This window comes from Helianthus annuus, chromosome 15 (assembly GCF_002127325.2).
Source record: "Helianthus annuus cultivar XRQ/B chromosome 15, HanXRQr2.0-SUNRISE, whole genome shotgun sequence".
NCBI classification, from domain to species: Eukaryota; Viridiplantae; Streptophyta; class Magnoliopsida; order Asterales; family Asteraceae; genus Helianthus; species Helianthus annuus.
The window spans coordinates 125,732,760-125,759,816 of NC_035447.2; the positions used below are offsets into that span (position 1 = coordinate 125,732,760).

Consider the following 27,057-nt stretch of genomic DNA (forward strand, 5'->3'; position numbering starts at 1 on the left):
ATGTTTAAGACAATGTTACACTCTTGTTGATAAATAAAATATAACTTTGTATGCCATGGTTGTGAAACAATTAATTCTGTTACAACACTCCCCGACGTTTCCGCCACGTTTGATTGTTCCACGTGGTCGGGGTGTGACAAGTGCGCATCTCACGGGCCATTGCACAGCTCGAGGCCCTTCGCTCTGAACACAGCGAAGGCTGCACCTACAAGCAGTTCTTAGACCACAAACCTCGGGAATTTGACGGCACTGGGGGTGCCTTAGCCTTCGTACGCTGGGTTGAGAAAACGGATTCTGTCTTAAGATTGAGCAAATGTGCCCCAGGGCACCAGGTCACGTACATAGCTGGGCTATTTGTAGATGGGGCTCTGTCATGGTGGAACCTTCATGTTCAGACAATGGCCGAGACTGCTGCGAACACTTTGACGTGGGACGAACTGAAAGAACTAATGCGAAAAAGATATTGCTCAAGGGCAGAAGTCCAGAAGTTGGAGACGGAATTATGGAACTTGAAAATGGAAGGTCCAAAGATAGCCGAATATGTGTAGAGATTTGGCGAATTATCACAAGTTGCTTCGCGTTTGGTGGAACCGGAACCTAGGAAGATTGAATGTTTCATAGGGGGATTGGCACCTCAGATTCTAAGCCTGGTAACAACATCTAAACCTTCAACGATCACCGAGGCTATCAACACCAGCGTGGCGCTCACTAAGGAAGCGGTTAGACTAGGAAAATTTTCCACTACGGACGCGAAAAAGGAGACTCCTATAGAGTCATCTGGGGATAATAAGAGAAAGATCGCAAATTTCAAGAAGATTACTCAGACAAGTAACAAGAAAAAGGCCAAAAAGGGAAAGGACTACATGGGTATTCTCCCTAAGTGCGACAATTGTCTACGCTATCATGTCGGGCGATGTAAATATGGGAAATGTGATAACTGTGGCAAGACAGGGCATCCTAAGGAAACTTGTAGGCAAGTTACTGAAAGTAGGAATGGAGGCCAAGATGGAAGCAAGAATCACGGAGGGAACAACGACAGTGACGATTATCCAGGCAGGACAAGTGATAGACAGAAACGTGCTCAAGGTTGTCTTAACTGTGGGAGCAAGAAGCATTTCAGAAAATACTGCCCTAAGAAGAATCAGGCGCGAGGATAAAAGCTCAGTAGCAGAGCTAGGGGAGCACACCAGGAATCCAAGCATGGATATCGGTACGTTCCATATCACTCAACGTTATGCATCTGTGTTGCCAAATACTGTTGCAAATTTTCGGTTTCGCATCTCTAGAGTTCGAGAGTGTACTCGATATGGTATCACGTAAGATAGATACTTGCACTCGATGGAACTAGCTAGGTGCAGCTAGTGGAAGCCAACGCAGTGACTAGAAACGGCAAGATAGAACCCGGAGAGCGTGAATTTACGCTTGATCTACTGCCAGTTGAGTTGGAAAGCTTCGACAAGGTAATTGGGATGGATCAACTTCCGAGTGTTCGAGTGGAGATTGATAACCGCATCACAATGGCAAACGAAGAAATGACCGTGGCTCATGAAGTAGGATACGCCCCTACAAATTACTAATTGCGGGGAGGTACAAAAGTTGTGGCGTAAAGGATGTGTTGTTTTCTTGGCTCATGTCTGGGACAAGGGAGCCGAAGAACGAAAACTCGAAGATATTCCTGTGATAAGGAAATATCCTGGAGTCTTCCCTGAAGACTTGCCAGAATTATCCCCTCCACGACAAGACGAATCTTCGCATCGATTTGATTCCAGGCGTTGCGCCTGTAGTCGATGCACTTTAGCGACTTACACCTTCGGAGATGCAAGAATTGGCAGTGCAACCTTAGAAGTTGATAGAGAAGGAAGATAACAGACCAAAAATTCCGTGTTGGGTAACCCAAATTCTGCTCGCCAAGAAGGAGGACGATGATTTTCAAATAAGCATCAACTACTAGGAGCCGAACAAGCTAACCCACAAGAGTCAGTAACTCTTGCTGAGAATTAATGAATTTCTTATTTTACTAACTGTGAGGATCCGACTACTATTGCATGACTGATCGACGATCGAGTGTCGTTAGCGATGAATTCAGGAAAAAAGTATACCGGGGAAATCGTGGACCAATAACTTTTTTTTTAAAATATACACAAAGATGGTGCTTCCTACACAATGCACAAAACCGAGTTACACAGAATACGAAACCTTGAGGATCTAGAAAACATATGCTTAGGACCCTTGGGAACCCAGGTCCAAACTTGTAAAGGTTGTTACTTAGACACCATATCTGTTAACTCAATCGAACACCATTAACCTGACATATATGCCATTTCAGTTAACAGAACAGAAAGTACTTGAAATTCTTTCGTTAAAATCTTCACTTTTGCTTCTAGCCGAGTAGATGTTTGCATCTCTACTCCCCTTAAAGTAGTTGCATCGCTTTGATTTTCTTCGCTAAGAGCGAACACACATTTGCTTCGATACATGGTCATTACCTCATACTCATTGTTTCATCACCTGGAAACTCACATGTTACGTGTGCACCATCTGCTACGCATACAGTCTCATTTCGAACGCTTCATTGAAATTCGAATATTATGTTGCTAAATCTAACTATTGGTTTGTGATTCGAATGGCCTACATTATTGTAACGGTTGACTCTTTGCTATCAGGTCAACACACCTTCTCGAAAACTTCTTTTGTTTCAAGATACATTCATGGTTTATTTTTGTAACCAAGCTGGGATTTCCCTTGTTGATACATACGTTTATTGGTGAGTTACACTGAAACTAAGTTCAATTGTTTGAACTTATCCATTTCACATGTTTGATTTGAGACGCAATATGATGTATTGGGAGCATCATATTCAAATATTCTTGCAAAAGTCCTTTAATTACGAGTCGTAGTAGATTCGGTTGGTCTACGACTCCACTAAATCGTTTGATTAGTTTCAATACCTTGCGGTGATATCTTCACAAAATTGAGCTTGCGCTAAGTTGGTTACTCACTTCATATACGGATTTAAATTATTTATTTGCTCTAAATCCGTCTCGTTTATCACAATTAAAGCAGCCTCAACACGGTTGTGTGTTAAGGCAAAGTTACATAGATTCATTTCATACCACGGTGTACCTCCTAACAATACTTTCATTATCAATCGAATACCTTGCGGTACTTAATACTTTTCACCTTCAATAAAAAACAATGGCTCTTTGATGTTCCGTATTTAACTAAAAACTTTGTGACATTGTGTAAATCAAATCTTCAGATTGTCTCGGTACACGTTCATTTGATTTCAGGCACAGTAAACTTGTTCAGTCACCATTATTATTGAATCTCGTCATTACGACACCTTGTGGTGTCATTAGCTTGTACTAATCATGGCCAACTGTTTCACACAAAACTACATATACTTTTGTCAACTGGTCATTTAAACATTTCTGATGCAACTACGAATTAAAACAATGGTACACCAGATTCGCTTTTACCTCACTTGGTGTATTTTCGCAATTCGAGAATGTCAGCACACAAATTCTTATCATTTACTCATTCGAAAGTTGACAGGTCATTTTCATCTCCAAGTTGTTGATTTTGAGTTCATGTAGCGAGTGCTATGATTTGTGAAAATTTGCATACTATGACCAATAATTTGAGAATCCTATTGGACAAAACTCCTCTTTTATGGAACCCTTGTAACTAGATTACACCAGACTATGCGTCAATACATCTTGTATCTTGGACAGCAAATCCTGAAACACATACTTTTCAACCGCTGGGTTCTGATATTAGTAAAACATCCTCGGATCCGTGTTGTTATATATTCTTGGACTCACCTGATGTGAATAAGGTTTGTTTCGGTTTAGTGACTATTTGCCTCGGTATTATTTGTATACATATACGCATAATGAAACCCTAAGGAGTTAAGGTAGTACAAATTTCGAGGACGAAATTTTCTTATCGGGGGGAGAATGTGACAACCCTCACAATTACAGGTACTGTACAATTAATTAATTCTAATTATGTGCTTAATGACTGTGCTTGATAATAACTGACACTTTAAACTGCTTACTGATTTATGTTACAAAAATACATGTGCATCACTTTACATACAGTCACTCCATTTATTTCATACAGACCCTTAGTGACAAACCTGATGCACAAAGCACAGTTAGCACAGTGAGCGGATAACTCAGACACATGCTGACAATGCCAGCACATAGACAGACACTACATTGAGGCCAGTATGAGCCAGGGATAGAGTACTACACCAGTATGGAGTGTAGGGAAGTGAGGACCATAAGACTGTGTCACTAGGTGATAGTTTGAGTGCCGGAAAATGTCTAAAACTCATTTTTAGTACAGAATTCTGCATTTTCAGTAACAATTCAGCTTTTAACACACTCGTATTATACAGAGAATTGATTAAATGGTCCTGAACGCTTTCCTAAGTGTTGGAATTAAAATTCGTTACAAAAAGATGCATAAAAGACAATATGCGGTACAACTAAACGCTTTAACGAAATGATACGTAACCGAACAACCAGACATTACCCGGGATACCAAAATATTGTCAGAAATATTATTTTATCATTCTTAATTATTTATGGTCACAAAAATCCCCACACACTATATAAACATGACATACACTCACTATTCTAGAAAATACCCGTAACCTCTTAATTATACCCATTAGCTATCAAAATTTTACAAATTACCCCCCCCCCACAACCGAATTTCAGCCCCATCATTTCAATATCTTTTATTCAGATTTTCTTTTTATTTTCCTTAATTTTGGTTGGCCAAAAGCTTAGCTAATCATGTCCCTAGGATGATTAGGGTGGCCATTGTGAGTTCCCAATGCCTCTATATCATCACCATATTCATCCCCCCTCTCACCTCACACCTCTCTCTCTCATTTTCGGTTCCCCCTAGCTGAATTCACCATCACCACCACTTAAACATCACTAACTTCTTCATACTCAAGCTCCATTCAAGCCTTGAAGGTGATCCATGAAGGTTGCAAGTTGAGAAGCATTCAAGGAAGCTTTGTTCTAATCTTGTCATCATCTTTTCCCACCATCATCTTCACTAAGATTCATCCCTAGCTTTAAGCTAGTAGTAAGTCCTTGATTAAACCTTTGGTCATCTTGTTTCGTAGTTCAAAGTGTAGTATAATGCTATTTACAAGAACATTGAATGGATTAAAACAACAAATGAACATGCTGATTTACATTTTCAGCCGACTTCAACAGGCTGTAACTGGACCTTTATAAATCGAAAAACTGATTTTCTGAAGCCTAAATTGTGTATTTTTGAATAACCGAGCAAATGGCACTGGAATCGTAATTTTTCGAGGTTGTTTACTATTTTTAAAGGACTATTTTTGGACAGCAGCTCAAGCTGTGTTTTTACTGCAGAAAAAGTGTGTTGTATGCGGAGTCATAACTTGAAACCTGAGTAGAATCAACTCATGGAATTTTTACAGTAGATGGTCACCGTTGTCACGGTGATCCTCCAACTGGAATTTCGTCAATCGGACTTACGGTTAATTTTTAGTGAATTATTCCGTAAACTGCAATCAGAAAGTAACAAATCTGATTGCAGTCGGGTAAATGAATTTCTATAAAATATTGGTAACGAACTGGACCCTGATATTTTTATACAATAAAATTTGGATCATATAGGACATTCTGTAAAATTTTGGAATTTTTGGAAAAGGTTAACTATTTTATAAAAATCCTCGAAAACAGTCCAGTTTTGATTTATAAAGCTGAAACAACATAAGTAATGCTATGCATGTCTAAAGGTCGGTTTGATTATTGAGAACGGTCTACGGGGTATATGTAAAAGAAAATGATATGCTATGAAGCATGGACACCTCTATTTACAAAGGAGACTATGGTGAAATTTTCCCGAAAATCCTAACACTTAGTAAATATTTTCGAGACGGGTGTTTACTAGTATATTTAAGATTTCGTTTTCAAAGATAAAACTCGTCATAATATTATCACAAAATACAAAATATCGGAATTTGGTTTATACATAAAAGTGGTTAAATATATACTCTCTAATAAGGACTTAAAAATATATTTCCGACATCCCATCTTTGGGAAGGAAGCACGAAGCTAAAATACTTGAGAAGTATTAATACGGAAATATTGTATAAACAATTATTCCGAAGCTAAATACAATTATTATAACTTGGAATAATACCAGAAACGTAACTCAAAAACGTAAATACAAAGGCAAGGCAAGGCAAGGCAAGGCACGGCCCGTTCGTCTAATAGACCATAGTACATTGTAGGGAGTCGTGTATGCTGAAGAGATTTGGGTTACAAGTACCGAAGACGCAATACTGTGAGTTCATGTCCCCCTTTTCTTTTTAACTGTTTTCAGTTTTATAGACGCTTTTATAAATGGTATGGTTAGCTTAAGGAGGGTTTAGACGCTTAGAGCAAGTAAGTGGTGGGCATGACACTTAAGGCCATTAATCCTCGTTGTAGGACCGAGGGACATTAGTGATAGATCTATTTGGGTGTAGCGAGCCCCACTCCCGAGTCCGCTGAGTGGACCATGAGGTGACTAAGTGCCCGACGCACAAATCCGCTAGATTTGAGTCTTCCTGCATCACTTCACACATATCATTGGCTTTGCAACCCAATGATGACTTCTTTTTCCTTATTGCTACATACCGGGGATTTTCATACATACAGACACATTACAAAGGTTTATACATACTCACTTACACATGAACTCGCTCAACTTTTGTTGATTTTTCAAACTACATGTATTTCAGGGAATTAGTAAATGGATCTGGCAGGCGTTAGAGTTTTTAAGCTGCGTTGTGAATAAAGATGCCATCCAAGTCATTAGGGCTTAGGAGGCGTATCTTAACCCTGGACGAGATACGTGGTCCTAAACTCGGGGTTGTTTTAAAATCTTTTGTTGAGTCTTTTTGAACTCCTTAAAACATGTTATGGTTTGTAACTTGAATTTGGTCTCGTCATTTCAGACAATTGTGTTGTACTGCTTTTAAACTTAAATTAATGGATGTACATCTACTGGTTTTATCATATAGTGTTGTTATGATCATATGCAATGGTATTAAGAAGTCACACCAATAATCACGCTTCCGCAAAAGTCAGGGTGTGACAATAGGAATCTGGAAATAACCTAAAAAACCATCAAGGAAACAGTAAAATTGTTGCCCTGCTAGACGCTCCAACACCTGATTAATGAACGAAAGAGGGAAATGGTCCTTTCTGGTGGCATCATTAAGTCTCCTATAATCAATACAAAACATGTCAATTAGTGACATTCCGAGTAAGGATGAGCTCTCGTCATCATAGTCACCTCTCCCTTCTTAGGGACAACCTGAGTCGGGCTCACCCATGGGAAATCACAAATGGGATAAATCAAACCAACATCCATGTGTTTAAGAACCTCCTTCTTCACTACCTCTAGCAAGTTCGGATTTAGTCATCTCTTAGGCTACACCACAAGCTTATACTCGTCCTCCATGAGTATCCTATGCGTGCAATAAGCAGGGTTGATGCCCTTGATGTCCGAGAGTCACCAAGCAATGGATTTCTTATGTGTCTTCAACACATCAAGCAGCTGAGTCTTCTCCTCCTCCGCCAGTTTAGCAGAAATAATGACGGGTAGACTAGCATCCTCACCTAAGTAGGCGTCCTCTAAATGAGAGGGTAAAACCATAAGCTCTAAGGGTGGTGGCGTTTATAGTGAAGGTTTCCTACTCTCCTCTCGAACCTCACTAATCTCAAACGCCTCAGGAAATAGGGGAGGCTCCTCCTCAATCAAATCTAGATCCTCCTCATGGTCCTCTATGACCAAATCAGCTCCACGGATGTAGTCAAGACATTGATCCATACGAGAAATAAACAAATTTCTGAAGTAAACAGAATCGCATGGACCACTAACGTCATTTTGACTACCCGGATGTCTCATGGATTTGACGACATCAAATGTGACATTCTTGACTCTTACGCAAAGAATGAATTTCTCGTCAAATAAATCAATGATTGCATTTGCAGTACGTAGAAAAGGACGTCCCAAAATGATAGGCACGTTGCCGTCAGCCTCCATATCAAGGATCATAAAATCCACGGGGAAAAAAAATTGGTCAACTTTTACCAACAAGTTTTCCAAAATGCCTCGTGGATATTTGACCAATCGGTCAGCAAGGGATAGCGTCATGCGTGTTGGGGTCAGATCACCTAGGTCTAGCTTCTTATAACGAGAGTTGGGCATCAGATTGATGCTAGCACCTAAATCTGCCAACGTGTGGCTCGAGGTGTCATTACCAAACAAACACGTGATTGTGAAAATTCCCGGATTTGTCAGTTTCTCCAGCAGTTTATTCAGAACCACCACAGAACATCCAAAGTCAAGGAAATATTTGAAAGATCCCCCAATTTATCTTTTCGTTTTAGAAGATCTTTCAAGAACTTAGCAAATTTGGGCATATGCTGGAGGGCCTCGATGAACGGTAGATTGAATTTTACCTATTTGAACATATCGAGGAAGTGTCCATATTCCTTATCATATTTCTGATGCCTTAGGCGGGTAAGATATGGAAAACGGGAGTGATCAATCTCTGGGGTAGGTCTACTCTCAACTGGCTTCTTACCTACGGATTTCTCTACTTGAGACTCACAGTTCGGTGTGGGACTAGCCTAGGTTGCATCACACCATGAGCCTCCATCTCTATCTCCTCGTCAACTGGTTCTTCTTCCTGATCCTCAACCGGTGAGCTAACTAACTCTCATCCCCTACCATTACAAGTTGTGACTACTTTCAGTTGAGCGGCTGGGTTTGTTTGAGTATTACCCGATAATTGGCCTAGGGTCCTTTTGTCTAACCGCTTAATAATGTCACCAACCTAACGCTGAAGATCTAGAAACGCAGACTGTTGATTCTTAAAAAGGAGGTCATCCTTAGCAACTAACTGTATCAACAAGTCCTCAATCTTACTCAAATGGTTTCCATTACCCCCACCTAAGTTATTTCCCGAACTCCTACTAGAAAACTAAGCCTGCCCCTGATTTTGATTTGTATTTGATTGGAAACCGGGGAGGGGTTATCGAAAAATTTCCAATTAAAATTAGGATGATTTCTCCAACCCGAGTTATAAGTATTGCCCAAAGGATTTCTAGGACCTCGGTTCGGAACTCCTACGAAATCTACCTGCTCCTGACTCAGTAAAGGACACTCTAAAGTAGCATGACCCCTTTGACACACATCACATTTATCAACTTTCATTTTCAACTCATTCACATCTCTAGATAATTTCTCAAGTGCAGCAGCCACACTAATGTCCAAGGTGACTTGGTGAATACCTCGCGTAGACGAGGATGGACTAGGTGTAGGAGTGGAATTCCTGTTGGCTGACCGCTGCTCATATTCGGACTGGGCGAAACTCTCGAAAAGGTCATTGAATTCGGTCACATCCTTCTTTCCCATGAGGTGGCCTCCTGCAGAAGTGTCGAAACGACCCTTTGTCTCGTAAGTAAGGCCGTTGTAGAATTTCTCTACAAGGGCTTAGTCAGACAAGCCACGTTGAGAGCATCTGCTAAGAAGATTCTGGAAACGCTCCCAAGCAAGGTACGGGTTCCATCCAGAACGAGTGGATTTGGTCACGAAGTCAGGATGCTTTGGAAGGTGGAAAATATTTCTTAAGGAATCCATCACGAAGGTTTGCTCAAGTGGTGAAAGTCCTAGTAGGATGTGAGTGTCGTCCAACAAGGGAAAATGGGAAAAGCTGAAGGAAAATGGCATCATCATTGGCACCTTGTAGTTTTAAGGTACCATAGATGTGAGTAAGGCGGGCAATGTGTGCAGGAGCATCCTCATCATTACGATCATGAAATTGACATGAATTAGTAATAGCAATCATGATGTATGAGGGTATTTGCCAAGACTTGACGTTATGAACGGGCAGACAGGTGATGGGGGAGTTGACTCATGTGAACCCCTCGGTGGACTTTTGGAGAATGGTACGACGAGCGACCATTGCAGGACGGGTGGGTGATGGACTAAGTGGAGTGGGTGGTATAGATTGTGGAGTAGAGTCAGAAATGGATGAGCTTGTGAACCTCGATTTTGAAATCAGTAAGCTCAGGAAAACAACTAGTGGCGGGCCCTGCGAGCGAATATGTGGCATAAACTCCAGATCAAACTCAAAAGTGTAAGAGTATGGTAGAATATGAAAGAAACAAAACAAAAGCCAAGTAGCACAGATGTGGCAGCTAAGTGTGATCAAAGCTAATAAACGCAATCATCTAAGAGTCCCCGACAACGACGCAAAAAACTTGATGTGCTAAAAGTAGTCTAATAGAATTAACTAAAACTAACCCTAAAATAAACACAAAGTAATACTCTAGACTTTCTAAAGACTAAACAACTGACAGGCAAGTGAATATATCGAAACTAGTAAAGTTAAAGTAAGTCCGAATATCAAACCCACGAGACTCCTATTGAAAACGTGAACTAGACTCGATTATTTATCTACACTACTGATTGATTTGTTTTTATTGTTTAAGGGGTGGGTAGGTGGGGGGGGGGGGGTTTCTACCAATTCTAATGCAAATAATTAAATGATTACCTAGATCAAACTCAAACACGAACTCTAACTACAGATGAAATCATATGATGATAAAAGCACTATCTAGATTAGAATCCTACACATGAATGACAAGTTTTCTATTGGTGCTGGAACTTTTGTGGAGTCGGGATCTTATTATGCTAAATTGTAGAGTGATCAAAAGAATCCTTTCTGGAACCGAGATTATGCAACAAAAAAAATTGATGAACAACTTAGTCTCGCCATCAAACCATAAAGACGCATATCATACTTCACTCTAATAAAAATCATTCATAACAGGTATAACACGATCATTTTGATAATTATCAATTAACTAATATCAAATCACAAAAATGAATAAGATTTATTATAATTATAAAAAAAATATATTTACCATAATTAGAAATAGAGCACCTTAATACAAAATTAAAGCACAGATAATACACAGTTGTAACACAAAATAAAAATATACGATATTTTCTGTAATCTAAAATGGTAGAGCTCTGCTGACGTCATCAATGGTGAAACTGCCTAATTATTTTTTAGCTCTCTAGATCACACAGAAAGCAAGAAGAAGAAGAAGAAGTTGCAGAGACCTTGACAACGACGAAGAAGATTCCTTTTCTAACCAAAACTACGACGTTTCACTTTTAGGTCATTATAAACAACTACTTCAGATTTACAAACAATTGTAGCCTCTTTTTTAACACTCGTTAGCTTAATTGATGCTTATTGTTCTGGAATTGAACAACATTTGATTGTTTTCAGGATCAGTAATTTGATTATGAAGTGGTAACTGCTCAGTTGGAGGTACAAGAAGCTGAGATTTGCATCTGATTTTGGGGGTTTATGTGAAGATGAAGGTAGGGATTGCTGCGAAGTTGATTGTTGATGCGCTTTTGCAGCGGTTTCTTCCGCTTGCGAGGCGTCGAATCGAAACAGCACAAGCACAGGTATGGATAATGGATGATTTGTTCATTGACTCTGTTATTATAGTTCAATTCAATTACATTGTGTTTGATTTTTAGTTATATGATGATAGTTAGGGTTTGTGTAAGATGATTATATTGTAGTTATGTATGCTTGTACACGTAGTTGATATTTGATCAATCATCAGTTGGTGGCATGGTGAATAATGTATTACTCAATGTTATTTAGATCATGCCTTGATTCCGACACCGGTTGTTTGTTGTGTTGAGTACTTGTTTAGGAGGATTTTTGGTGCCGGCTTTGTGGCTGTTTGAGGGGTGGGTTTTGAGGTGGATTTAGGATGTGATGTAGACTGTAGTCAATGTTGAATGTCGTCCCAAGTTTGATTGTGATTCGGCTTTTTGGTTTTTCGGTGGTTTTGAGTGTGTGTATTTAATAGAAGTCTCGAGATAATTGACGTTATGTACGCTACGATGATCGAGTGTCATCGGTGGTTTTTATTTGATTCATGTATGCTATTCTTTATAATCAAAAGTTGGTTTATATGGACCATTTTCTAATGAATTATTCTTTTATCAAATGCGGGAAATTACAGGATGGACAGTACCTTAGGCCATCAGACCCTGCCTATGAGCAAGTATTGGATTCCTTAGCTATGGTGGCACGACACACACCTGTACCTCTTCTTGAAGCACTTCTTCGGTGGAGAGAAACGTGAGCCTGTGAACTCTATTGTTATTGCGCAAACGTGTGTCTTTGATGAATGTTTTTCCAGTTATACATGTATACGATTCATGGGTATTTTTTCCTTATAATTTTCAGTGATTGGTTTCAGAGACATGTGTTGCATGTGACGATTTAATAGTAGATTACATTGCTTGACTGAAAAAGGAAAAAAAATAAGATAACAGAGATATGGAATTTTGTATAAATGATTACAAGGAAAATAAAAGTATTATATGTAGTGTTGTAATAAGGATTTCATTTTGTAAATATAATGGTTTATCTAACACCATTATTAAAGTCACCTTGTCTGCTAGTGAAAGTGCATGCATTTATACTATGTTAAGTCACCAAATTTGCTAAAGAGAGCTCAAATACATTATTATAAATTCTTCATGAGTCCTTTTGTATGTAGTTTGACCATGTGATTTCTCGTTTTTTTTCAGCGAGTCCCCAAAAGGTGCAAATGATGCATCTACATTCCAAAGAAAGGTTTGTATGCCTTCACCCTGAAGGCCACTATGGCTATTTACCTTGTTTAAGAATACCGCAGTTAATGTTTTTGTTATCAATACGTGCTGTTAAAAACAAAAGGACTATGTTACTACCCATTGATCCGTTTATTCTTTCTGCTATCTGTTCTGATCTTTAACTATTATCCCCTGAATGGAGCAGCTTGCAGTGGAGTGTATTTTTTGTTCAGCATGTATCCGCTTTGCTGAGTGTTGTCCACAAGAAGGACTTACAGGTTCAGTATCTGCATAATTAATTTCATTTTCTCTCTAAGCTAAGTCATGATATCCTGAGGGTAACCGTCTGCAGAAAAACTCTGGCTCGGACTTGAAAACTTTGTGTTTGATTGGCTGATAAATGCTGACAGGTAACACCACATTGGATCCAGAATCTTCATCTTTTTAAATATCCAAGTATATTGTGCTGAAAACAATATATATCTTCCTGTTAATAGCCATAAATACATAGGTGCAGGGGATTAAGACATGGGACATAATGAACAATATATTTTTGTTTCAGATCCTCCACCGACTACAAAACTGAAAACTTGTTCATTGCAGGGTTGTAAGTCAGGTTGAATATCCTTCATTGGTCGATTTACGTGGTCTCCTTCTAGACCTAGTTGCACAACTCCTGGGTGCGCTGTCAAGAATCAGGTAAAGCTGTACAAGTTTCTCAATTAGACACAGCTAGAATTAAGCGTCCCTCCCCCGGTTGCGGCGGGGGCTTAAAACCGTGCGAAACAACACCAATGCCACACCACCACCAAGGACCACCGACACTAAGTCGATCTAGGACCCACGCGTTGCAATGAACCTGTCAAATAGGAAAAAGTAGATGTAAAAACATTGAACCACACATGCACGTTGCGCTGTGTTAACTCACAATTTTTTTAACGAAACGTACAAACGTTGAACCACACACGCACGTTGCGCCGTGTTACCTCGCATAATATAGAACGAAATGGAAATTTGCGAAAGATGAAAAATATAGGGGACCAAAGCTGAAAGTAAAAAAGTTGTGAGGTTAAATTGCAAATAATGAAAAGTTTTGGGTTAAAATAAAAAAAAAACAAATTTGTTGGGTTAAAATTACAAAAGAAGAAAAGCTTTTGGGTTAAAAGTAAAAAAATCAATTTTTTAAACCACCCCCCCCAAAAAAAAAAATAAATAAATAAATAAAAATAAAGCATGAGGTATAACACCCTAATGCACAAAAATGTTGCTAATTAATGGTATATAAATAAATAAATTGCTGACTTATAACCCTTAAAAGATCTCATATCCATAGATACACATTTCCATTTGCTATCCTTCAACAGGTTTAGTTCTGTAACTGAGCGGTTTTTCATGGAACTCAATACCCGTCGGATTGATACTAGTGCTGCTCGGAGTGAAACACTCAGTATCATTAACGGAATGCGCTATCTAAAACTTGGGGTACATGCTAAATACAGTTACTTTCTTTCTTTTTTTTTTGAGAGAACAATATAGTAAATTAGTAATACACCTTTTGCCAGGTGAAGACAGAGGGTGGGTTAAACGCGTCAGCTTCCTTTGTAGCAAAAGCCAATCCTCTTAATCGTGCACCTCATAAACGAAAGAGTGAACTTTATCATGCCCTCTGCAATATGCTGTCAAATATTCTAGCACCGCTTGCGGATGGTGGTAAAGGTAACTGGCCTCCACCTGGCGTAGACCCTGCAGTTACCCTCTGGTATGAAGCTGTTGCACGGATAAGAGTCCAACTTATGCATTGGACAGATAAACAGAGCAAACATATAGCTGTAAGTTAATCACTTTATCTTTAAATAACTCTACGTGATTTTCTTATATTAGTTTTTTTATTATAACATTGCTGCTTGTCCTTCATTTGTGTTATAGGTTGCGTATCCTTTGGTGACATTGCTTCTTTGTCTTGGTGATCCTGTGGTTTTTCTCAATAACTTTGGCACTCATATGGAACAACTGTATAAGCATCTTAAGGACAAGAACAACCGGTTCATGGCTCTGGACTGTCTTCACCGTGTTATGAGATTTTATCTGAGTGTTCACGGGAATTCCCAACAAGCAAATCGTGTATGGGATTACCTGGACAGTGTGACAGCTCAGCTTCTGACAATTCTCAGGAAAGGGATGCTTACACAGGACGTACAACATGATAAAGTTGTCGAGTTCTGTGTTACTATGGCTGAACATAACCTTGATTTTTCTATGAACCATGTCATCTTAGAATTGCTGAAACAAGATAGCCCAAGTGAAGCAAAGGTTATTGGTCTTCGTGCGTTACTTGCCATCGCAATGTCTCCCACAAGCCAGCATGTGGGCTTGGAAATCCTTCATGGTGATTAATCAATTCTTTTGCAATTCAAATTCGGTTTTTGAAATTCACCTCTTTTTAAAGAGAGTAAAATGCCATTTTTGTCCCTGAGGTTTGGCCAGCTTTGCAACTATTGTCCAAAGGTTTGTTTTTCCGTATTTGGATCCAAAAGATTTGAAATCTTGCCATTTTCATTAGGCTCGTTAACTCCATTTTTCTCCGTTAAGTCAGGGGTATTTTTGTCTTTTTTGTTAACTTATAGGGTTTTGAATACTTGTACATTATGCTAAATGCTTGTACATAAAATGAAAAATACCGAATTGCCCTTTAAGTTACCAAAAAAGACGAAAATACCCCTGACGTAACGGAGAAAATGGATGTAGTTAACGAGCCGGATGAAAATGGCAAGATTTCAAACCTTTTGGATCCAGATGCGGAAAAACAAACCTTTTGACGAAAGTTGCAAAACTGACCAAACGTCAGGGACGAAAATGGCATTTTACTCTTATAAAGATCTTGTTTTGACTTGTTTTTCTTTGCCAGCTCATAACTTAGGCCACTATGTTCCAAAAGTTAAAGCTGCAATCGAGTCTATTTTGCGATCATGCAATCGGGCTTATAGTCAGGCTCTTCTCACTTCTTCAAAGACAACTATAGGTAACCACAATTTCTCTATGGTTCATTACCTTCATTTCTAAGTTCTAACAAGTGACATCTTATCCAGATGCTGTTACCAAGGACAAGCCACAGGGATATCTATTTCGCTCGGTTTTAAAGTGCATACCTTACTTGATTGAAGAGGTTGGTAGGACTGATAAAATCACCGAGATTATCCCCCAACATGGAATAAGTATCGATCCTGGTGTGCGTGAGGAAGCGGTACAAGTACTGAACCGGATTGTGAGACACCTTCCCCACCGTCGATTTGCGGTTATGAGAGGTATGGCAAATTTTATCCTACAGTTGCCAGATGAGTTCCCTCTTCTCATCCAAACATCACTGGGACGCCTTTTGGAACTCATGCGTTTCTGGAGAGCTTGTCTCTCTGACGATGACGTTGAAAACGATGTTACCAATGCAAAAAACGTGCAGAAAAAACAAGGGTTTAAGAGATCTTCATTTCATCAAGGAGAACCGATAGAATATCATGCTTCGGAGATTGACGCTGTTGGTCTTATCTTCCTTAGTTCTGCCGATAGTCAGATCAGACACACAGCATTAGAGTTACTTGGCTGTGTGCGGGCCCTACGGAATGATATACGAAACCTATCTGTTAATGAAAGATCAGATCTAACAAAAGATGAAGCGGAATCCATATTTATAATCGATGTTTTAGAAGAGAACGGGGTGTGTTGTACTGTTCTACTTCTACTTATGACCTTACCTTAATTACTTCGTTGTATTAAGCTTGCCTTTAATATAACAGGATGACATCGTTCAAAGCTGTTACTGGGATTCCGGGCGTCCTATTGATCTAAGACGAGAATCTGACGTTGTACCTCCTGATGCAACGATACAGTCTATACTTTCTGAAAGCCCTGATAAAAATAGATGGGCTCGGTGTCTTAGTGAGCTTGTGAAATACGGTGCAGTGCTGTGCCCCCAGTCTGTTCAAGAAGCAAAGTAATTCAAATATCCCTACCTTAACTTCTTGCGTTTTCGAACCCTAAGTGGTGAAAATTCATATTCGGATATTTATATTTTATATCGTCAGGTTGGAAGTTATTCAGCGGCTAGCATACGTCACGCCTGTTGAACTAGGGGGAAAGGCGCACCAGTTTCAGGAAGCAGACGGAAAACTAGATCAGTGGCTGATGTATGCTATGTTTGCGTGTTCTTGTCCACCTGGACGGGAAGGAGCTGGTTCAGCAACAACACGGGAGCTGTTGCGTCTTATCTTCCCGTCACTAAAATCTGGTTCTGAACCACATGTTGTGAGTCCTAGACAACTAACTATATACAAACAACAGATGCATGTTTTTATGCTTCATACTTCTGTCAATCTCTCTCTCTCTCTCTCTCTCTCTCTATATATATATATATATATATATATATATATATATATAGAGGCCCGTTAACGTACAAGACTACCTTATCGTGCGATGCGTACGCGAGCCTCTCAACCGCACATCTGATCTAATCTAGGCATTCAATTGAACGCGGTGGCACAACAGTAATTAACTTTGCATAATTACGCACGTTATAATACATAATTACGCATGGGTTGGGTTAAACCCTAATTACGCACGTTATTTGCATAATTACGAATGGGTTGGGTTAACCATAATTACGCACGCTATTTGCATAATTATGCACGTTATTTGGTGGTCTCATACCGTCGCACATTAAGAGCCTTTTGTATTTTAAACTTTCTCTCTCTGTCTCTCTCTCTCTCTCTCTCTCTCTCTCTCTATATATATATATATATATATATATATATATATATATATATATATATATATATATATATATATATATGTATATACATGGGTGTTGAAGTCACTAGGCGCTCCCTAATCGGTCAATTGGGGAGTTGCGAGTACTCGGATATGTTAAATTATAAAGAAGTTAGTTTTTGGGAAATCACATATATGTCAAATATCATAAGTTTACTAATATTTATAACAATATACATGAATATCAATATAAATAAACAAATACATGTTCAAATAGTAAAGTATTTCAAAATTTGATATTCATTATTTGAAAAATTATATTCATCCTTTAATATGATAGACATAGGAATTATGTTTAAGTCAAACTCGACCCGAGTTGACCAACTAGACCCGATTCTGGTCGAGGTTGACCCGTTTGATCCATTCCGAGTAATTAGGCGGAGTTGAAGAGTCGTCTCGGTAACCTACCTTGTAGCGATTACTCGGGAAGTACTCGGCCTTCTAGACCTTGTTTTACAACATTGTGTGTGTGTGTGTGTATATATATATATATATTAATAATTCTTACATTTCAGCATGCAGCAACAATGGCTCTTGGGCACTCACATCTGGAGGTGTGTGAAATGATGTTCAGTGAGCTTGCGTATCTAATGGATGAGATTTCTTTGGAAACAGACGGAAAACCAAAATGGAAGGTATGAGTAACCTTTTCGGTCAACCAATAAGCTTTTGACCCATCCCTTTTAACTAATTTTTATTTGACACCTTTGTGATAAAACCTAAACCATATCAAGCCATTCATAAGTATATGGATTTTCATTCGGTTCCAACTACATAAATATTATGGATTGTGTTGATGCAGAGTCAAAAGCCTCGACGTGAAGAACTCCGAATCCGCATTGCAAATATATATAGAACTGTTGCTGAGAAAATTTGGCCTGGCATGTTGGGACGTAAGCCGGTTTTCCGTCTTCACTATATGAAGTATATCGATGAAACTACAAGATTACTCGCGAATTCACCTCTTGAGAGCTTTCAAGAAATGCAACCTCTTCGCTATTCACTCGCATGTGTACTACGATCACTGGCTCCGGAGTTTGTGGAGTCAAAATCAGAGAAATTCGACCCGAAAACTAGAAAACGATTATTTGATCTTCTTCTCTCGTGGTGTGACGAATCTGGTAGTACATGGAGTCAAGACAGTGCAAGTGATTACCGACGTGAGGTTGAACGTTACAAGTCTAGTCAACACTCTCGATCAAAAGATTCTAATGATAAAATATCATTCGATAAAGAAGTGACTGAACAAGTTGAAGCCATTCAGTGGGCTTCCATGAATGCTATGGCTTCCCTGTTATACGGGCCATGCTTTGATGACAATGCAAGAAAAATGAGCGGTCGGGTTATAGCTTGGATTAATAGTCTCTTCATTGAGCCCACACCCCGTGCTCCATTCGGTTATTCACCCGTAGACCCAAGAACCCCGTCTTACACTAAGTACACAGGAGAAGGTGGTCGAGGAGCCACTGGACGTGATAGGAACCGCGGTGGTCATCTTCGTGTTTCTCTTGCTAAAATGGCTTTAAAGAATCTTCTTCTTACTAATTTAGACTTGTTCCCTGCTTGCATCGATCAGGTCAGACATCTCCTATATTCACAAAGTATTACACCATACGCTTTGTTTAATGACCTATTAATTTAACACATACAACTGTTCACAGAATTATTTTTAGATACTGTCTTTGGAGAAGTGTTTGGACCCATTACGTTCATCTCTAATGAGTCAAACCGGTTAAATAAAAAAAGTTGCTTAAAAGAAAACATGTCAAATGAGTTGAAAGGCTCAATCAAGCCAAGAGTTGTCCAAAGTGTACTTTTAATACATAGAAGCTCCTAAATCAAATTATTGAAAAAACATAATTTTTTTATATATAATTTTTGTATGAGTAAAATGCCGTTTTTGTCCCTGAGGTTTGGCCAGTTTTGCGACTTTCGTCCAAAGGTTTGTTTTTTCGCATCTGGATCCAAAAGGTTTGACATCTTGCCATTTTTATCCGGCTCGTACTCCATCTATTTTTCCCTGTTAAGTCAGGGGCATTTTCGTCTTTTTTGTTAACTTAAAGGGCAATTCGGTCTTTTGAATATTTGTACGTTATACTAAATGTTTGTACATAAAGTAAAAAGATCGAATTGCCCTTTAAGATAACAAAAAAGACGGAAATACCCCTGAATTAACAGAGAAAAACGGATGGAGTTAACGAGCCGGGTGAAAATGGCAAGATTTCAAACCTTTTGGATCCAGATGCGAAAAAACAAACCTATGAACGAAAGTCGCAAAATTCACCAAACCTCAGGGACGAAAATGGCGTTTTACTCTTATTGTAATCATGTTTGACACAAATAAATTATAATTTTTTTACAAGGGGCTTTTGAGATCAACCCAACCTTATATTGATTCCAAATAAGTACCCATTTTTACCTATTACTCAAGCCGTTTGACCCGCCCATTCTCCGACCTCTGTGTCTGAATATTATCCCAGGATGGGAACATCTTTGTCTGAAATTGGAATTCTTGTCTCTTATGGTGTGACTGAAAAGTTCTTTTTGGTGTTTCAGTGCTACTATTCTGATGCCGCTATAGCAGACGGCTACTTCAGTGTATTAGCCGAAGTCTACATGCGCCAAGAGATACCGAAATGTGAAATCCAGAGACTTCTAAGTCTGATCCTATACAAAGTGGTGGACCCATCTAGACAGATTCGCGATGATGCTTTACAAATGCTCGAAACATTATCTGTCCGCGAGTGGGCTGAAGATAAAATCGAGGGGTCGGGAAGTTATCAGGCGGCAGTCGTCGGCAATCTCCCCGACTCTTACCAACAATTCCAGTACAAGTTGTCTTGCAAACTTGCAAAAGATCATCCCGAGTTAAGCCAGCTTCTTTGTGAGGAAATTATGCAACGGCAACTTGATGCTGTTGATATAATCGCTCAACATCAGGTTCTAACATGCATGGCTCCGTGGATCGAGAACCTAAATTTCTGGAAGCTTAAAGACTCGGGGTGGAGTGAGCGGTTATTGAAAAGTCTTTATTATGTGACATGGAGGCACGGTGATCAGTTTCCTGATGAAATCGAGAAGCTCTGGAGTACTATTGCTAGTAAGGCCCGTAATATACGCCCGGTTTTGGATTTTTTAATCACTAAAGGAGTTGAAGATTGTGATTCAAATGCTTCTGCTGAAATAAGTGGCGCCTTTGCTACGTATTTTTCTGTTGCTAAACGAGTAAGCTTGTATCTAGCTCGGATATGTCCTCAAGGGACCATTGACCACTTGGTTTACCAACTGGCTCAACGTATGCTCGAAGATAGCTTGGAACCGGTTAGACCGACAGACAAGGGTGAAGCCAATGGGAATAATGTTTTGGAGTTTTCCCAAAGTTCGGCAGTGGCCCAGATTGCAGCGGTTGATAACCAGCCTCATATGTCACCATTACTGGTCCGGGGATCTCTCGATGGTCCGTTACGGAATACCAGTGGAAGTTTAAGCTGGAGAACGACTAGTGTCGGCGGACGGAGTGCTTCAGGTCCGTTGACCCCGATGGCTCCGAAGGTGAACGTGGTTCCAGTAACCGCTGGGCGGTCCGGTCAACTCATTCCAGCTTTAGTCAACATGTCAGGACCTTTAATGGGGGTTCGAAGTGTGAACGGAAGTATAAGAAGCCGACATATGTCTCGAGACAGTGGGGACTACCAGTACCACTTAGATACTCCAAATTCTGAAATTGACGGTATGCATCCTGCTGGTGGGACCCATGGTGTCAATGCTAAGGAACTTCACTCGGCTCTACAAGGGCATCAACTGCATTCATTAACCCATGCTGATATCGCATTGATTTTACTTGCGGAAATTGCTTATGAGAATGATGAAGATTTCCGGGAGCATTTACCGCTACTTTTTCACGTCACGTTTGTCTCGATGGATAGCTCCGAGGACATCGTTTTGGAACATTGCCAACATTTGCTTGTTAATTTGTTGTATTCTCTTGCGGGGCGCCATTTGGAGCTTTACGACGTTGAAAATAGTGACGGTGAGAATAAGCAACAGGTCGTAAGTTTAATAAAGTATGTCCAGTCGAAACGTGGGAGCATGATGTGGGAAAACGAGGACCCGACTCTGGTCAAATTTGAGCTTCCGAGTGCAGCACTTTTGTCGGCACTCGTACAGAGCATGGTGGATGCTATATTTTTCCAAGGTGACCTTAGAGAGACTTGGGGAGCTGAGGCGCTTAAGTGGGCCATGGAGTGCACATCGAGACATCTCTCGTGCCGGTCCCACCAGATCTACCGTGCATTACGGCCACGCGTGACTAACGATGCTTGCGTCTCGCTTCTCCGATGCCTCCATAGATGTCTAGCAAATCCCATACCTTCTGTTCTCGGGTTTGTTATGGAAATTCTTTTGACATTACAGGTCATGGTGGAAAATATGGAGCCCGAGAAGGTTATTCTCTACCCTCAGCTTTTCTGGGGTTGTGTAGCCATGATGCACACGGATTTCGTTCACGTTTATTGCCAGGTTCTCGAGTTGTTTGCTCGTGTCATTGATCGTTTATCGTTTCGGGATCGGACCACTGAAAACGTCCTTCTCTCGAGCATGCCAAGAGACGAGCTCGATCATGGTGTTCCTGACACCGACTTTTTAAAAACGGAATCAGAAACCACTGGTGGGAAAGTTCCAGCTTTTGAAGGGGTGCAGCCACTTGTACTTAAAGGATTAATGTCAACTGTGAGCCACGGTGTGTCAATCGAGGTTCTCTCACAGATCACCGTCCATTCCTGTGACTCGATATTCGGGGACCCAGAAACGAGACTCTTGATGCACATCATCGGCTTGCTCCCATGGCTCTGTTTACAGCTAAACCAAGACGCTGTTTCCGGGCCTGCTTCGCCCCTGTTACACCAATACCAAAAAGCTTGTAGTGTTTCAACAAACTTAGCGATCTGGTGTCGTGCAAAATCATTAGACGAATTAGCGACAGTTTTCATGGCCTATTCACAGGGGGAAATCAAGACGATAGACAATCTGCTTGCTTCCGTGTCACCATTACTATGCAATGAGTGGCTACCGAAGCACTCGGCACTAGCATTCGGGCATCTGCTTAAGCTTCTAGAACGCGGACCCGTGGAGTATCAACGGGTTATTCTTCTATTGATGAAAGCATTGCTTCAGCATACACCCACGGATGCTGCTCAAAGCCCGCATATGTACGCAATCGTTTCTCAATTGGTTGAAAGCACTCTATGTTGGGAAGCACTTAGCGTACTCGAAGCCCTTTTACAAAGCTGCAGCTCCCTGACCGGGACCCACAACCATGATCCCGCATCGTATGAGAATGGTCTTAGTGGGACCGAAGATAAGGTTCTATTTCCTCAATCGTCTTTCAAGGCTCGCAGTGGACCACTACAACAGGCCATGGGTTTAGGGTTTGGACCAGGTTCAATGCTGGCTACGCCAGCTAGTCTTTCTGAGTCGGGTGTTTCGCCAAGAGAGTTGGCTTTGCAGAATACGCGATTGATCCTCGAGCGCGTGCTTGATAATTGCGCACTTGGGAAAAGAAGAGATCATAAAAGATTGGTACCTTTTGTGACCACCACTGGTAACTCTTAAATCTATTTAGTTTCTGTGAACTGTGTACATTGGTGTATGTAACATGCCCATTTTGAATTTAATTATATATATGATATTTAGAATCAATACATATACAAAACACAAATCAAACAATATGACAACAATCAAACACACGTTCACGCTCTATACAATTCAGACCTCGAGTGAGCGACAAGACCCGTCATTCGGTGCTCGGTCCATTTTTCTTGATCAAAGCCAATGCATCACTATAAACAGCCACCACGTTCGAGAAAACAGCAAGAACGATCATGAAAACACATAAGATCTTGTCCCACTTAGTAGCGATTCCATACCGATTCCTGATATACCAAACAAACGCTTATCATTTATTAAGATTCTCCCTCGAGCACAACTAAACTAAGTACACAATATCAACTTACCCGAGAGTGATAGCAGACGGAAAAATAAAGCCGATACAAACAGCAGCTGTTGCTCCAGTAAACTGAAAAGCATCCCAGATGCTTGGAATGAAATTTGCACCCAGAAAGATGAGACCGATGAGGCTAATCGTGATCGCTGCGAACCTCAAATTATCCGACACTAATGGGCCTTTATGAGGGAAAAGCAGTCCGTCCAAATTCAGTCTTAACGGGAAGAACACGATAGGAAAAACGAGCATCAAATGGGCTGCGTAGCTAACACGAACAGCATCGTTTAGCAACAAGCTATACGGGATTCCAAGATGCGTGTCAAAGTTTGCAAGCACATCATCAAGTGTCCCATCCCCGAATAACAAAAACCCGAAAAGGCTTGTCATAACATAAACAGAGGAACATAGAATAAGCGATGTTCTAACAACTGATTTTATTTTAGTATTGTCTTCAAGTTCGTTATCAATCGAGTGAACTGCAAAATTTGAAACACGAAAATAATCAGGTTTTGGGTTGTAAATATCTAAACCCTTTTATTATAGGGTCAGGTTCGGGTTGACCTATATAATTTGCTAAACTAAACAGGTAGACTTGTCAACCCGTTTACTTAAATACATGGATCCACCAACCCATTTACGTCCCATTTATCCTATTTATTACAACCATCCAACCCGTTTAGCATGTTTATAACTTGATTACAACCCGCCAACATGTCTACCCGTTTGAGTTGCTTCGGTAAATTAAACAAGACAAAAGGACGTGTTCGGGTTCAACCATTCAACCCACCAAACCGACACAATTATCACCCTTACATAAAATAATTAAATACCATTGTAGTGGCAAATGTAAGCCGTGACAAGAACAGGGACAACAGTGAAGAGATTAAATGCGGATGTCAAATCCACAATATCAGGAAACAATTTAGGCATCATAATGCTTCCAGCTATCAATTTGTAGATCGTAATTGCAGCCGTTATCACAAGGAACACGACTGCAAGTGCTACTGATAACGCAGACGTATAGCTCAAAGAATCTGCATAAAATACACAGCGATCTTCACATACAATACAAAAACTTTGATCCCGAGAACTTTCCAACTAACGGAAAAATACTAACCAATGCGCTTTAGGCTCGCCAACGGGGCAAATATCCCGAGTGTAGTAACAAGAAGAACGAAGAACCGACCATTCCACCAGTGCTCACCAAACCACCCTTGTAAAACACCAGCATGATGAACACCATCTGAAGTTGTTCCAGAAAGCACATCACCTAAAACACACGATTCAAACCAAAACCATAATCAAAATCGAAACTGAAATCAAACTTTACAACGAATTAGGCGTGTAAACGAATTGAACATTCAGTGAAGTGTTCAACGGAAGTTCATTTATGTAATAAACGAACATACACACACAAAAAAAAAAAAAAAAAAATTTGTTCATTTGGTTAAATGAACGAACACATGTTCGTTCGTTCATTATGTTTGTTCGTTTAAGTTCCGTTAGTTTACATTTGTTTAAGTTCGTTTAAGTTCCGTTAGTTTACATTTGTTTAAGTTCGTTTAGTTTCCGTTAGTTTACATTTGTTTAAGTTCGTTTATGTTCCGTTAGTCTACATTTGTTTAAGTTCGTTATTTCTTTTATATATTCGCATAAATCTTTTAGGCCCATTACAATTTAGTCTAATTTTATAAAATATCACCCATTACAATTTATTCTAGTTTTATTATGCTTTTAGACCCAACAAATTTATGTTCGTGAACCGTTCATTTATACTGATAACGAACACGTTCCTTTTCTTAACGAACGAACACGAACAAGAAAACTTTGTTTCGTTTGTTCCGTTAAAGTTAAACGAACGAACGAACATGGGCATGCCCAGTTCGTGTCCTTTGGTTTGTTTCCGGCCTACAACGAATGGAAACCGAATCATACCGATGATAATCATGTAGACAACAAGCACACCAATGTTATTAACCAACACACAAACTTGCAGCAATATTCTACCAACTCTCCCAAAAGCATCATCCATAGCACCTCCATAAGAAACCGACCTCCCGGCTCTACTGAACCGGATCAACAGATCGATCGAAACATCGGTCAAGTACGCCATGAATATGATCAAAGCAATCCCAGGTATAAGCCCCAATATTTTCATGGTGGCGGGTAAAGCCATGATTCCAGCACCCACAATTGTGGTTGATAGATTAAACACTGCACCGGTAAAAGAAGCTCCATTGAACTCCTCAAAACCGGCTTCTTCACCTTTTATGGTGGGCAGCAATGGCGATTTCTCGTCAACTGTTTGGTTGTTGTTTCTTGATCTCGTTTCTTTCGCAGCTTTTCGACTTCCAATCGTCATCTTCTGATGAGTTTTTTTGAAACAGTCAAAAGCATAGAACTGAACCCAAAATACTCAAATTAACTGCAAAATTGAATGAGTGAATTGCATTTTCTGTACTTTAAGTTTATATCAAATTGCAGGTGGTGTCCTTAATTACGTCCGATGTCCTTTAACGTTAAAAACTAACTAACGGGGTTTGGTCTAAAGAATAAAATGTGTATGGATATGTAAACATAAAGGACATCTAGGGTAATTACCTTGGTTAAATACACTGCCCTACAATTTGGTATAGGCTGTTTGGCAACTTCCGAATGGATAAGTGCTGAACCAGTAAGAGGTCTGAATCACTAATTGCTGAACCAGTAAGAGGTCTGAACCATTAAGAGTCAGTATAATATGCTTAACCGTTCAGAGGCAAATCTCTGACCAATTCAGATCAGAGGTCTTAACATTCAGACTCTGTATAATTCTTAACCATTCAGAGGCAAATGTCTGAACCATTCAGACATTTGCTTGCGAAACAAACAGTCTGAACCAACCAGTAAGAGCCTCTTAATTAAGAGGTAAACAAACAACCGTTAAATGACAGGAAAATGCAATTCAATCAGATTGAATCCAAAATACTCAAAATTAACTGCAGAATTAAACCCAAATTAACTGCAAAATTGAACCCAAAATACTCAAATTAATCAAACCCAAAATAATCAAATAAACTGCATAATTGAACCCAAAATACTTAACTTAACGACAGAAATGAACCAAAATTAACTGCAGAATTAAACCCAAAACACTCAACTGCAAAACAGATTAAACCCCAAAATTGAAAATGATGATAAGAAAAGTGAAAAGGCACCTGAAACCGAAGAGTCAAAGAAGTTGAAAGTGTTATGATAAAAATCGAATTTTGGGAGGTGAGGTGAGGATATGTCTGTAATTGAGATATCAAGTGGGTTGTTTATTATGTAGGGACGGACGATGCAGTAATTACGAAAACGTGAGGAATTAAGACATCCATCGGTGTCGCTATCGGTTTTTGTCGTGAGGGTATGTGACGTGACGACTGTCAATTTGGTGTGAATTTTGAAGCGGGAAATAAACTACAACAGACATGTAAAACTAAAAAGGAGTTGGATAAGGATTCCTTAATATTCGTCGGAAATCCTGAATGCATATAGGA

The 27,057-nt window shown here is 39.8% G+C and overlaps 2 protein-coding genes across 10 annotated transcripts; one reads left to right on the forward strand and one right to left on the reverse strand.

Annotated features, from left to right (window-relative positions):
• The first annotated feature begins 11,057 nt into the window (after positions 1-11,057).
• LOC110912460 (protein furry homolog-like) lies at positions 11,058-23,232 on the forward strand. Its single transcript, XM_022157169.2, has 17 exons — positions 11,058-11,248; positions 11,363-11,547; positions 12,120-12,238; positions 12,694-12,739; positions 12,923-12,995; positions 13,070-13,127; positions 13,321-13,416; positions 14,082-14,199; positions 14,280-14,546; positions 14,644-15,103; positions 15,623-15,736; positions 15,804-16,426; positions 16,506-16,702; positions 16,794-17,013; positions 18,051-18,170; positions 18,338-19,111; positions 20,092-23,232. Exons 2-17 carry the CDS (start codon positions 11,452-11,454, stop codon positions 23,143-23,145), a joined length of 6,435 nt encoding a protein of 2,144 aa, XP_022012861.1. The 5' UTR covers positions 11,058-11,248; positions 11,363-11,451; the 3' UTR covers positions 23,146-23,232.
• On the reverse strand, positions 23,183-26,883 carry LOC110912461 (amino acid transporter AVT6A). 9 transcript variants are annotated; one of them, XM_035984000.1, is made up of 7 exons: positions 26,734-26,883; positions 26,138-26,251; positions 25,472-25,898; positions 24,654-24,806; positions 24,367-24,570; positions 23,547-24,012; positions 23,183-23,465 (listed from the first exon to the last, which is right to left on the reverse strand). In XM_035984000.1, exons 3-7 carry the CDS (start codon positions 25,896-25,898, stop codon positions 23,327-23,329), a joined length of 1,389 nt encoding a protein of 462 aa, XP_035839893.1. In that variant the 5' UTR covers positions 26,138-26,251; positions 26,734-26,883; the 3' UTR covers positions 23,183-23,326. The 9 variants fall into 9 exon arrangements, with proteins under 9 accessions (XP_035839893.1, XP_035839890.1, XP_035839891.1 ...); XM_035983997.1 differs by having other exon boundaries at positions 25,472-25,961; XM_035983998.1 differs by having other exon boundaries at positions 25,472-25,901; positions 26,734-26,882.
• Between the last annotated feature and the right edge of the window lie 174 nt (positions 26,884-27,057).

Bases quoted from the DNA above. Each gene is read 5' to 3' on its own strand.
- LOC110912460 (XM_022157169.2), top strand. From the start codon at position 11,452: ATGAAGGTAGGGATTGCTGCGAAGTTGATTGTTGATGCGCTTTTGCAG. The intron at 13,128-13,320 runs GTAACACCACAT...TGTTCATTGCAG, and splicing joins TGGCTGATAAATGCTGACAG to GGTTGTAAGTCAGGTTGAAT. The intron at 14,547-14,643 runs GTAAGTTAATCA...TTTGTGTTATAG, and splicing joins AACAGAGCAAACATATAGCT to GTTGCGTATCCTTTGGTGAC.
- LOC110912461 (XM_035984000.1), bottom strand. From the start codon at position 25,898: ATGACGATTGGAAGTCGAAAAGCTGCGAAAGAAACGAGATCAAGAAAC. The intron at 24,807-25,471 runs GTATGATTCGGT...CGTGTGTTTTAG, and splicing joins TGTCTACATGATTATCATCG to GTGATGTGCTTTCTGGAACA. The intron at 24,013-24,366 runs GTATTTAATTAT...CAAATTTTGCAG, and splicing joins TTACATTTGCCACTACAATG to TTCACTCGATTGATAACGAA.